The sequence below is a fragment of the Bidens hawaiensis genome, unplaced genomic scaffold (assembly GCF_021521415.1).
Source record: "Bidens hawaiensis isolate Kalapana, Puna unplaced genomic scaffold, B.hawaiensis_p1.1 tig00001016_1, whole genome shotgun sequence".
NCBI lineage: Eukaryota > Viridiplantae > Streptophyta > Magnoliopsida > Asterales > Asteraceae > Bidens > Bidens hawaiensis.
In genome coordinates, this window is record NW_027491059.1 from 744,772 (window position 1) to 758,228 (window position 13,457).

The 13,457-nt window shown below is 34.3% G+C and overlaps 1 protein-coding gene and 1 pseudogene across 1 annotated transcript; one reads left to right on the forward strand and one right to left on the reverse strand.

The window, feature by feature from the left end:
• The first annotated feature begins 1,185 nt into the window (after positions 1-1,185).
• Positions 1,186-4,535, forward strand: LOC143551392 (SUMO-activating enzyme subunit 1B-1-like). The gene is made up of 10 exons (XM_077041841.1): positions 1,186-1,269; positions 1,341-1,392; positions 2,842-3,037; positions 3,160-3,239; positions 3,344-3,460; positions 3,586-3,636; positions 3,786-3,852; positions 3,936-4,039; positions 4,132-4,236; positions 4,312-4,535. Exons 1-10 carry the CDS (start codon positions 1,187-1,189, stop codon positions 4,414-4,416), a joined length of 960 nt encoding a protein of 319 aa, XP_076897956.1. The 5' UTR covers position 1,186; the 3' UTR covers positions 4,417-4,535.
• A 204-nt stretch (positions 4,536-4,739) lies between these two features.
• Positions 4,740-5,594, reverse strand: LOC143550706 (putative UDP-arabinopyranose mutase 1; annotated as a pseudogene).
• Between the last annotated feature and the right edge of the window lie 7,863 nt (positions 5,595-13,457).

The following is a 13,457-nucleotide window of genomic DNA, read 5'->3' on the forward strand; positions in this document are numbered from 1 at the left end:
AGAATATGAATGTAATGTATGTTAATTGATTAACTAGAACTCACTCAGCGTAGCTGACTTTTAGTATGCACGCAGGCAAATAGGTTGAGGCAGCTGGCTTGAGGAGGGACACATGGCATGAACTGAAGAGACGGCATCCTCGATGAAGTGTCTTGACTGTTTTAATTAATGTTTATGAAAAGACAATTTGTATGATAAGAAAAAAACGAATGTTTTGTAATGTGATGTTTGAAGTTTTAAATTATTCCGTGAAGTTTTAATTAACTCTGATATTTAGAACTGTGTTTATGAGTAAATCAAACACCAAAGTAGGGCTTCCGGGAACGGGGCCTTACACATATACCACTTGAATTGACGAACAGTCGAACCGTTGGGGCCTTTTTCAACCCCAGGTTGTAAAGTCAACATCGAGGTGCCAATCGACCTGCTGAATAGAGCTCCATGGTATTCGAACACATAAAACAAAGAAAAAAAGTGCATTAATTTTGTAATTTGCCAAAAAAAAAAAAGGTTGAGGGGTTTCTCGGGATACTCTTGCTTGTTGGCTACATTCGCCACTGGTCGGTGTAATATGGATATGAGTGCATTTTGTTTATTATTATTATTATTAGTGGTAGTGGTATATTAACCAATATACAACTTCTTCATCTCAATGTATAAACCTTATAGATTGAGAGATAGAAAGGGTATAAAAATGACAATTTCTTGGTTTAAGGATGAAGTGAGGTAAATGATGTGACCCTGATGTTAAAGAGAAAACCACATTACCTGTATTGTTTTGATCTGTTTGCCTCATATGTTACGCAAATTGGATGGATAATTGCTTAAAACTTTCCGACACCAGTAAATTTTCAAATCGTTTTATTAAGTTGAGTTAATTACACATATGACCCCTACACTTTAGTCATACCGACCTAGTGACCTTTACTTTCCCCCTTTCAGCAAACGACATCGTTTAAGAAGCCTGTTTTACCTCAAACGCATTGGGCCTATATTTACCGGGCCGTAATACCATTCCCTTGTGAAAGCCCAAAACATTCAAAACATTTCACTTTCCCCAAACTCAAAAACCCCCAAATTTCCGCCATCTCTCACTTTCCACGAAGATTAAATTAAATTGAAACTTCAACACTCCAATTCATATTATTAATATTAATAACCTTCAATCGGTTGCTCTTACGGAGAAATGAACGGCGAGGAGTTAACGGAGCAGGAAACGGCGTTATATGATCGTCAAATTAGGGTTTGGGGCGTTGATGCGCAAAGACGGTAGTTACTTAACTGTTTAATTGCAATTTGTTTAACCAAGGGCTTTAATACTCTTTGTTGATTTGTTTTAGGCTCAGCAAATCTCACGTGCTTGTCAGTGGACTCAAAGGCACTGCTGTTGAGGTTTATTTATTTTTTTCTCACCAATTTCTTATGTACTGTTGATATTGTAGTTATTAAACTGTAAGGTTATTTGAGTATGTATAATTAGGGCTGTAAACCAACCAAACTGAACAAGGCGTTGTTCGTGTTCGTATTTTGAGATTTTGTCGGACAAGCCAACGGTTCACGGACACTTTTGATTGTGTTCGTTTATTAAGGAAATGATTTTCTTCGGTTCACTAACACAAGCAATGTTTTATTTGATTTGGCCTGTTCATGCTGAGGTTATTTGAGTGCGCATAATTAGGGCTGTAAATGAACCGAACAGAGCAAGGCGTTGTTCTTGTTTGTTTGTTAAACTTTTATCGGACAAGTGAACAGTTCACCAACACTTATGTTCGTGTTCATTCATTAAGGAAATGAACTTGTCCGGTTCACGTCTTCACGAACACAAACCATGTTTTGTTTGATTTGGCTAACCGAGAATGGTCAATGTAAATTGTCTGGTTTGGCTACCAAGTCTATGTTGGCGTTTGTGTAAGGGTTTTTTCTCCAATTAGTTATGTTCTGTAATGCTGAGGTTATTTGAATGCATATACTTAGGGCTGCAAATTAACCGAACTGAACAAGACCCTGATGATGTTCGTTTGTTAAGCTTTTATTGGACAAGCGAACGGTTCACAAAGAATAAAATTCGTGTTTGTGTTTGTTTATTAAGGAAATGCAACTTGTTCGTGAACGGTTGATGAACACAAATGAACTGAAACAATGTTTTATTTGATTTGGCTAACCGAGAATGGACAATGTTAAACGGTTCGGTTTGATTCAGCTACCAAGTTTGTTTTGGTGTTTCTTTTTAGCATTCATGTTGAAAGGCTAATTTACATACATATGTTCTAATGAGAACCAAAAAAATGTTGAGAATTGTGGGAATCACGTAATGCATTTGTATCTTTCGCGTTAAGTGTTACACAGAAGGCGGTTACATTAGGTACAAGTGCTTAAGCGGTTCTTGCAGGTCTCAACATATTTTTGGGTTTGAAAAAATTGCGGCATCATATCTATATATTTGTTTTATAGTTAATAATTTTGCTGAAATTATATGATAAGTTTAGAAAAGTCATCAATAAATATATAAAACCTTTAATGAACAAACATTAACGAACGTAAACAGACACATTATCTAACGTTCATGAACACAACTGATTGGACATTTATCAAATAAATGAACATAAATGAACTTCCCGCTGAACAGCTCATGAACACACTTGAATGGACATGGTCTCTGTTCGTGTTTGTTCATTTAGTTAATCGAACGGAATTCCTTATTCATGTTTGTTAATTTATTAAATGGATGAACATAAATGAACTTCTCGCCGAACATTTCACGAACTGTTCGCCAAACGTTCGGTTTGTTTACAGCCCTACATGTAATATGGTTTAAAATTGGTTCTGGAATTATGGATGCAGTTCTGCAAGAACATTGTTCTGGCAGGGGTTGGAAGTTTGACCTTGAATGATGATAATCCAGTCACAGAAGAAGCATTAGCTGCCAACTTTCTGATTCCTTTTGATGAAAATATGGGTGGTGGAGGTTCTCTTGCAGAGCTTTGCTGTGGTTCTTTGAAAGATTTTAACCCTATGGTTCATGTTTCTGTAGCAAAAGGTATGCTTAATGTTTGTTATAGGAACATAATAATAATTTAGCTTTATCAACTCTGAGCTTTTTACTCTAATTATCTATGCAACTAGCATCATGTCATCATCATAGCTATTTGTTCTTTACAGGTGATTTGTCAAGCTTTGATGTAGATTTCTTTGAAAAGTTTGATGTGGTGGTTATCAGTTGCTGCTCACTTGCTACCAAAGTATACTTGTCTTTCATATTGTTTTTAAAATATTTTGTTTGAACCAATGTGAAAGCTTACAGCATTCATAGGAGCTTTTTTCATAATTTACTCTCATTTTGCAGAAATCGGTGAACGAGAAATGCCGCAAGCTCTCAAAGCGAGTTGCATTTTATACTGTCGACTGTAGGGATTCGTGTGGTGAAATATTCGTTGATTTGCAGAAGTATGCATATGTCAAGGTGATGTTTATTATTAGTTTATTCAGTAAGTTGTTATGATTTCTATCTTACAACCATGAAAGATGCATTTTTCAAAATGCATGGCCTGCTATGTTAAATTATATGTTTTGCCTTATTGTGTGCAGAAAAAAGGTGATGAGAAGATTCAATGCCAATTGCAGTATCCATCATTTGAGGTATGGCTTAATCAATTACAACTATAAACATGGTTTGCTCGGATCATGCTTATGAGTTATAACTCCAGTCATCCTTTTTTCTGTACTATTTTTTTTCATATAAATTTAAGTACATAGGATAAAAAATATCATATATGTTATTTATGTAGGAAGCAATTGCAATACCCTGGAGGTCTCTTCCTAAACGAGTATCAAAGCTTTATTTTGCAATGAGAGGTTCGATAAGTTCATTCTTTTTTGCTATGGTTATCTTAGTTATCTTTTGCTTTCAAGTGTTTCTAACCATTCATATATTGCAGTGGTAGAAAGGTTTGAAGAGGTGGAAAGGCGTAAACCTGGAGAGACGTCCGTTGAAGACCTGCCAAATGTCTTGAAGCTGAGAAATGAACTTTGCCTTGCACATGTATATACTCATACCAATCACTTTATATATTTCTTAAACCACATTAATTAACCTCACTCTTCTAATACATTCATTACATGATATCGTTGCAGTCGCTTAATGAATCTCAGATTCCAGACTCCCTCCTAGAAAGATTGGTTGTGTCAACAAAAGAATTCCCTCCCGTCTCTGCTATACTTGGTGGAATCCTTGGCCAGGTAAACTAATTATCTAATTATTAGATTATTATTTCAAACAAATCTCAATTGTTTTATATTAATCTGAATTTACAGGAAGTGATTAAAGCAATATCAGGCAAAGGTGACCCCTTGAAAAATTTCTTCTTTTTCAATTCGGCGGACGGCAAAGGTCTCATAGAGGACATATCCACCTCTTAATATTTGGGTACAATTCAGGTAAGCCAGTTGTTGATAACTTAGTCAAAACTAGTAATGGAGTTCGATAGATTTGAGGATTGTTCTGACTTTATCTATTTGTAATATTTCATGGATGAAAACCGAATCTGGATATCATTTTGTAACAAAACTCTTCATCTTAAACTTGGTTATAAATACTGCATATTTAGGGGAATCGAAAGCACAATTAAACAGTTTCCAAAGAAACATTATTCCAACAATAATGAATACTAACAATTGACCGCATAGTTTACTTCTTTTTGGATGCAACATCTGTTTTCTTGACATATTTTCTTGACATCAGTTTATGGGTTGAGCTCATTCCAAGCATTGATCAATGTAACCATCTCACCCGCAAACTTCTCAAAACAAGGATCAACGGATCCAGAGTTTTTCCTTCACTAGTTTTGAGAGTTCAACATAGCATTTCTGTGGGGTCATGCAATCTTTAGGTAGAATCACTGATTGGAAAAATGGGATAATATCTTCTTGCCAGTAGATACCCTTGTATTCTTTCTTCAAGTTAACAAATGGGTTGCTAGCTTTGCTATGCCATATGTATGGCAGCCCGGTTTTCACTCCGAGTCCCAAATGGTCACATATCACCTTGGCACACCAACCGGCCCACATGTCATCGTATCGACCAATGGGCTGGCCATCACCCATGAGCCCAATGTACATTGCCGGTCCAATAAGTTCCCTGTGGATTGTGGAACGTGAGGTTCATCCCACACATTGGGAACAAAGTTCCTTTGAAAGTTTGTCAAAACCGCATCCACATACCTACATCAACCATCATCTTCGTTAGCATTATCATCATCAGCAATATGAGTTTACTTCAATTAGTTAATATGATATCTGTGACGGACCTGGAGTTACGTTCAAGGGGTTTGACTAGCTGAGTAGGTGCATCATAGTCAGGGATGTTGAGCCAAAGGCCATGGGAGATGGCGGTGGGGACGCCTTCTCTTAAGCTGAAGGGGTACCCTCTCACGAAATCTGCACCTTCTCAGAATGGGTCGTACAATGTATTGAAAAAGAAGGGTGTTGCTGGTGTTAGTAGGTTTTGAATGTGCTGAGCCAATGCATTTATTTCTTTTCCTGATGGATCTTTAGCCACCTTCATTTCAACAATTATTTGCATATTTTACTCACAAATATTGATATTATTACAATCTTGATTCACTAACCTAGAGTTTATGTATCAAGAGGTGTAAGTTTATTTTGGAAGCATAAAGTCTTCGCCTCGTCGGCCTTGTAGGTGGGGACTTTATAACATAGTTTTCACAGTTTGGTTTTAGAGGTTTTAGTTCAAAAAGCGTGCCAAGCTGTTAGTGATGGTTTTCTATTGGACAACTGAAACCAAAGTGTTGAAAATTAAGACCGGATCAAACCAAGCATTGGGTACTCTGATAGTTTTGCTAGGATCTCCATCTTGAACAATGATCAAACGATATGGCTTGAAGAATGATCTCCACTGCTCTAGAAAATCAAGGTTCCTGATTGTCGGGATCACAATATCCAGGTCATCAGCCAATGGCGGAGTCACGGTGATTGCTGGCACAGACATAGTCAGGATTTTAATGGATTAAAGACAGCTTCGACTGATTAAAAATGGTAACCTTTTAGTAAAATAGAAAAAAAAGGGTTCCTAATTCTGGAGTTCTTTTGTAAAAAGAATGTAACATAAACGTGTAGTTGTTTAGGAAATGTTGAACGCGCAAGTAAAGAATCACAACAATAACAAAGATTCAACGAGTAGAGGATCGCATAGATATAGATATAGAACGTGTACATGTTGTTATAAATGTGCTATTAAAATGAGTTTTTAATAGTCTATTTTTTGCTACATATAATTGTTTCTTATGCATGGTTGTGAAAATCCCGTCTAAGCGCCGATTAATCGCTATTTGGTCAAAATTGAAAAACATATATATGAAATTTGGTATACATATTATATTTGAAAATTTACATATAAATTTTAATATGATTAATCCCTATTAATCGCTAGTCCCTACTCTTTGTCCCACAACCCGACTAGCGCATAGCGAGTTCTACAACACTGCTTTTATATACTATGCATAAACGTTTGTGTAGCTTTTGCAATTTTTTTAAAGTCGATTATGTATTAAAGGTTAATTATGCAAGTGACATAGTAAGAGGAATTAAAGTTAATTACCTTTGCTTGGTTGGGTCATGGTGCAAGTAATAAAAAGGAGTTAAAAGTTAATTGCCTTTGCTTGGTAGGTTATGGTGCAAAATTAATAATAATTAACATGGTGCATGTGACCAATAAAGCTGGCCTTTTATAACTCTAATCTTGTTTTGCATCGTTAAGTTAGGCATCCACCCCTTTTCATTCGTACTCAAGATAATCGCTTGAAAAGATGTAGTAAAATCTACTTTAGAAAACGTATTTGAAGGGGAAAGGACATAAAGCACGTTTTTCGTATATGAAATTCGTTGATCGTTAAACTTTAAATCATGTTTTGTCATACTATTTTCCTTTTACGGTTTAAAGATTAGAGTTTAGGGTGCCCTAAACATAAAATAAGAGTTATTTGTTACTTATTTAACAATAACATTCAAAGTATACAAAATTCAATATAACTTCATTAACTGTATTGTTTTTTGAACTTTTTGTTTAATACCATTATCATGATTTAATGTAACATAAATTATTAAACATTTGAGAAAAAAAAAACATAAAACAAAAACAAACAATTCGATGTAATCCTATTGTTATCTACTAGTTGAATCCCAATATTCAAAAAGTCATAATATTTTAGAAAAAGAAAAAAGATTAAGTGTTAATCCTCAAAAGTCAAAACATTAATAACCAGATCGGTTTTTTTTACAACAAAAAATGCCATATATTAAGAACCCGACAACTAGCCAGGAGCTAGAATAAGCACCATATTACAGCCATGGCCCACTCGAGATGAAAACTAAAACTACATCAATTTTTTCATTCCAAGTTTTGTTGCTTCGATCTACTCTTCATCCATGAAAAGAAAAAAGTTATCGCCTTTACCTTGCCCTAATATATTCCTGTTGGTTATCATTCATACATAACTATTAACTAGCCTAAGATGTTAATAAGAATGATTGTAGTTGGCCCAGGTAGCCTAGAGTCCTATACCACTATGTAAACGGCCCAATAGTGGCCCACAAAAGTTAGCCATTTTTAACATTAACGGCCCATATAGTTTACAAGAAGTTTGGACTTTGGAGAGGCCGTCTAATCAAACCGCTCGTCGCTCGCTCGAAAAATGCTCGCTCGTTTCTTTGCTCGATTGTAAATGAGCCACTATGTTCGATTCGGTTTGTAAACGAGCCAAGCAACGATCAAAGGTCTGCTCGGTTCGATTCAGCTCGAATAGTTTTAATTTATTTTATATATAATTGTATATGAACAAATATATAAATATATAGACTACACACATAAATATAAGCATACAGTTTTTTAAACCATTTCAAAATTTTCCTATTTCGACAATTTTATAGTTTTATTAGTTTGATTCAAGTTTTTAGAATATTAGAAGTTTGTTTACATGTTCATTATATTTCACTTCAAATTTTTTTCTCCTAAAAATTAAAACATATTACACGTTTGTCTAAAAACTACTAATTTGTTTACAAAATATATTATTTACAGTATTCAAACTTGTTTCTTATTGAAATTTTTAGAGTGAAAAGAAATAAATAATACTCGAAAATCGCTCGATCGAAAAATGCTCAATTTGATTTTGGCTTGTTTCGATTTCACTTGGTTCGAATTTCAGCCGTTCGGTTATGTTCGGTTGTAAACGAGCCAGGCAATAAGCAAGCCTTCGTTCGGTTCGGCTCAGCTCGCGAACAACCCTACTTTGGACCAACTACATGGTTTTGTTATAAATTTTGGTTCGGTTGCTCACTTCGAAAGTTAGAACCAATTCGAATTGATTCAGATTTTGTGGGGAATAGAAATATTAAGTTGGTCAAATATTGCTAAAATGTAACCAATATAAAAGACTAAACTACTTAGTTTCTGTCTGAATCATTTTCGTAGGTAAATACCTAAATACCAAAACGCTTTTGGCACAGTGGTAGTTGAATGCTGGATAAAATTTTGTCTTTTCAAATGATGCGAGTCCAGGTTCATGGTTGTAAAAAAAAATGTGTATTTTATGAGTAGTGTTATCTTTTCAGAGTGAACGATTATCTTCTACGTCAGGTGTGAGAGGCCCGACATGAGGAGCGTCTGGTACTCTGGTTAGATCTAGAGTCAAATGTCCAAGTAAAACATCGGGTGTATTCTCAATCGGCCAACATAGGTGTGATAAATATCATTAGGTCTTAGGCTCGTAGCTAGTATTAGTTGTCCGAATTAGAGGTGTAAATGAGCTGAGCCTTAGCTCACCCAAACTTGAATTCAGCTCTTTGAACCTAAGAGTGCTTGAGCTCGGTTCCCCGAGTATTTTTTCTTTCAATTGCAATAAGCTTATTTTTATTTTTTTCCCTCTTCTCGGTGATCTAACAATGCTCATAAACGTCTCCTAGAATAGGTTACCATATGTCTAAGTTTGATAAACTTTAATGTATAAAATAATAATAATATAACATAAGAAATAAGTAATTGATAGTGATGATAATGTTGCCCATGAAACATCTCTTTCATCTTGATCCATGCATTCTTAAAAATGGTGAAGGAATATAATAATAGGGTTACAAGTGGAAGCTTTTCTACACAATATTCATTTCATTAGCTCCACTTGTTTCTTTTTATTTTCAGGTCCCAATAAACTTCTTTTTATTTAGCCTTTTTAACCCATATCTTGAGTCTTTTTTCCTACATTATTGTCACCCCTTAAAAATAATTTTTTCAATCAGCCTGAAATTACAGAATTGGGCTTTAAGGTGGGCACCACGAGAAACCCAACGGAAGGCCTACAAATGATACCAGCAACACAAGCAAACAAACAACATTTATAGATAAATAACATTGATAAAAAAAACATATTAGGTTTTATTACAGATACTATATAATATTCTTTTATGGTCTTTTATAACATCAAGTGACATTTGTATTTTTATATACGAATATATCCTTATATCTGGTTAGGCCATGTGTTATGGGTTAACTAGCATAAGCTAGTTAAAGCATCTAGATTATTATCACGTAAACGAGTTTTAACTAGCCCACCTCACCCATTAACTTGGGCGTTATGTGTTACCTAGTTAGTTATGAAGTAGAGGAAATAAAGAAACAATATATATATATATATAAATATAAATATAAATATAAATATAAATATAAATATAAAATTGAAGCCCCCCCCCCCCCCCCCCCGCCCCCTCTCCAGAGGTGGCTCAACGAATGTGGACGCCTAAATCGAAATAAGATTTTGTAGCATTTTCATGACAATTGTTAAGGAAAAAAAATGCTTATTACAAGTTTTAAACTCATAACATATACACTTTAGTAACAATCAAACCTACCACCACACCAATACATTACTTTGAGTTTACTTTACTCATTCTATATATATAGGGAAAAGTTAACGTACAAATGAAATTAGTGTGCTAAACATGAGAATCAAATAGAGTAATTATATATATAAGTAGAGTAATTATATAATTACATCATAGAGTAATTACGTAATTACTCTATGATGTAATTATATAATTACTCTACTTGTATATATAATTACTCTACTTGATTCTCATGTTTAGCACGTTAATTTCATTTGTATTTGATCCACACCCTATATATATATATAAAATGTTTTTTTTGGACTTGGAGGCCTTAATTAAGTGTAGGCGCAAAGCCCTAACTTCTTTTCACTGTCCCACGAGCCATCCATGCCCTCCCCTCGTAATCGTGTTGTCACCCTTGGTCTCCTACTTCATAACTAGCACTTTGAAACCCTTTAAAGCCCCTCCTCTCGTTATTGTGTTGCCACCCCTCATTCATAACTAGCATTTTGAAGCCCGAAGCGGTGGTAGCCCTTGCTATCATGCATATGTGGTATACAAAACGTCTAAGACGTTTCACAATGCATAGCCTTAGTATTATTAGTTAGTAAGCCAATGGGTCTTAGTTCCAATATAACTTGGATTGCGCAAGCCACATCAAAGCGCACAAACTATGATCCAATGAGTGACATAGGCATCCCGACAAAGCCTACATCTAACAACTAACATAATTTCGACAATAAAATTTTGAAAGTAATTATTCAACCGAATATCAAGAATACAACACATCGATCTCTCTAAGTATATATGTCTAATTAAATGTTGTGCCTTTGAATGAAGCACAATCAATTGTAAACCAGAAGGCCAATGTCGAAGTAGAAGTGTGCACGTTCTCTAAGGTCATCTACATACGCACCCACTAAATCTTCATATTTAAGACCGAAGAAATAGGTAGAGTTGCTAAACAAATGATATATGATTAAAATCTGTGTGTTTTGAGGACTTAGTCTACAACTACCATTGATTATAATTTCCTTGATCAAAACTATAAAGCAAAATCAATAAAAATGAATATATAATAACAAAAATACTATTGTTGATGGAACTCCGATCATAAGGGGGAGGGACACTCATAGGTATTACCCATGCATCGTCTTAATCCTGTTCTGTCATCTCATTTTTACCCTCAAGTACCAACAAACTATAAAATTACTGGCAACACCTACACACAAGTACACTAAAACTTTTTGTTTGTTTTTTTAGTTGTCCAATTACATTGAATGCCAAAAATGAATCAATTTTGTGTGGCAAACCTTTGCCACGGAATGAAACCGTGCACCATGCCGACATGGGATGGCAGCGGTGTTGCCATATGGTTTGAAAGCCATGCACCCTACCTATATTAACCCTACCCATATTGATGCCCCGTCCTCTCTAACAAAGTAATTTTTATTTATTTATTTTGGTGGAAAATGTCAAATTATAAAAGCAGTTACGATTTATTGTGTGTAACATGTATTATTCCAACCGTTGAAAAAAAATGTAACGTGTTATTTATTAGTTAGCATATATGTTTATAAATCATTTATCATGCTTTTTTCATTTTAACTCAATTATTGGATACCATATTAGTAGGCTACATAGTATGGAATCTGGATCATTCCTTGTTAAAAAGCAAAATGGAACTTGTGTATTGAACTATGATAACTCTCCTACAATAATTTGAAAGAAAGGCACATAATCTATAAAAGAGATTGGTGGGTAAGAGTAAGTTTAAACTTTAATCATGATTGTAGGAATTTATGATGATGATGGTGAGTGACTCAATGGTGATTTGGTTGGTTCATGCTACAAATATCACTTCACTGCATAAATGCCATTACAAATTATATATTTATTTATTTACTTGTAGCTTCTCTGATAGGAGGCCTTAAGACCATGTGTAGTGACGACGCTCGCATCCCACTCTTATTGTCTTGGAACAAAGTTTTCTTGAAATGGTGAGTTTGGGTGTGATACGCATCACGCTCTACCTTAAAAACACCCTCATGGCACACCATGGCGCCCCGGTGGTGGTGTTCTGGGCAACATGGAGGCACTATGTCACCACACAACACCCACTACAGGGGAATGAACATTTACATATGTAAGGGGTTTGCCCTCCAACTTGCACTTTTCTATCCTTCATAGTTATTTCATGACTGTTATTGTCGCGGTTTCTTTTCCTCTCCTCACTCATCTCCCCCTACATGTCAATATAACATCCCTACGGATAGAGGAAAACATTCCATCGAAATGCTATTACAGATTTTTAAGTCATAATATATATGATTGTAGAAATTGTGCTAAATGTATTTCACACCTCTTTTTACTTATTCTGTTTTCTATTCAACTTGTCACCTTATTAATACTTTTTTCTTTTATACTAAAGCAAAATAATAAAATTTTGTTACATCTAGCCGACCAGATTAAATATTACTCATCGTTGCATGCATATTATATTTTAAAAGTTATGTATATTATTATTAACACAAATAAATTTATAATAATAACGTTAAATAGAAATAATTGCTTTTAAATAAAAATACAGAAAAAAAACAAAAATATTATGGCAAATTGGATTTTAATAATCTCATACTTTTTTTTAATTGGGCGATAATAATTCCACCATAGAAAATAGCTATCACCGGTCACACTTTTCACGCTAATTGTTCTCACTGGACATCCGTTAGAAAAAAACTTAACGTCGTTAACTTTTTTCCGAATTTCAAACTGATGTTAAGGCCTTTTGATCGGAATGAGGATGCAAGTCGCTTGATATAAAACTTACCTCAAAATGGTGATTCAAACGACTTGATTTTTGTTAATTGGAAGTGTTAAACACCCAAATTGAAGCACCACTTTGTCGTGTTAAAAAACTTATTGGTGCTAAGTTTTTTTTAACATAGGTCCACTGAAAACAATTAGTGTGAAAAGTGAGTCTGATGGCATCTATTTTCTAAGATGTGATTATTATCGGTTAACTGTAAAAATAATGAATTATTAAAATTCAATTTGCCTAAAAATAATTTATATTAATTCATCTCTGATAATATATTCAGGAACAGATAATAGTCATAAGAGACATTATAGTAACATAATAATAACAATAATTAATCTTACTAAAACAAACACGAATTTTAACTATTACAACTAACACATATAGGTTCTTAAACAATGTTGGAAGCACAAAAGTAAAGTTTGTTTAACCCATTTCACCTAACTAGTTGATAGCAATAAAGATGACAATGATTATGATTTTGGCTTTATATCATATTGTGAAAACAAGGGTAAGCACATGGCTTTGCCATTTTTTAGATAAAATGTTTTCGCTAAAGCATTTTTCCTTGCATATTATCGTCATAATTTCATTTTGATATAAGCGTTCCATCTAACATTATAAGTGTTTAATATGACGTAACCGGATTTAAATATTTGGCTACAATTATTTCATATAAGTTTTTTGTTCGTTTTCTTATTATAAGCATAGACAAACATTTATGCGCTTAGAGCCTCGCATTAGCCAA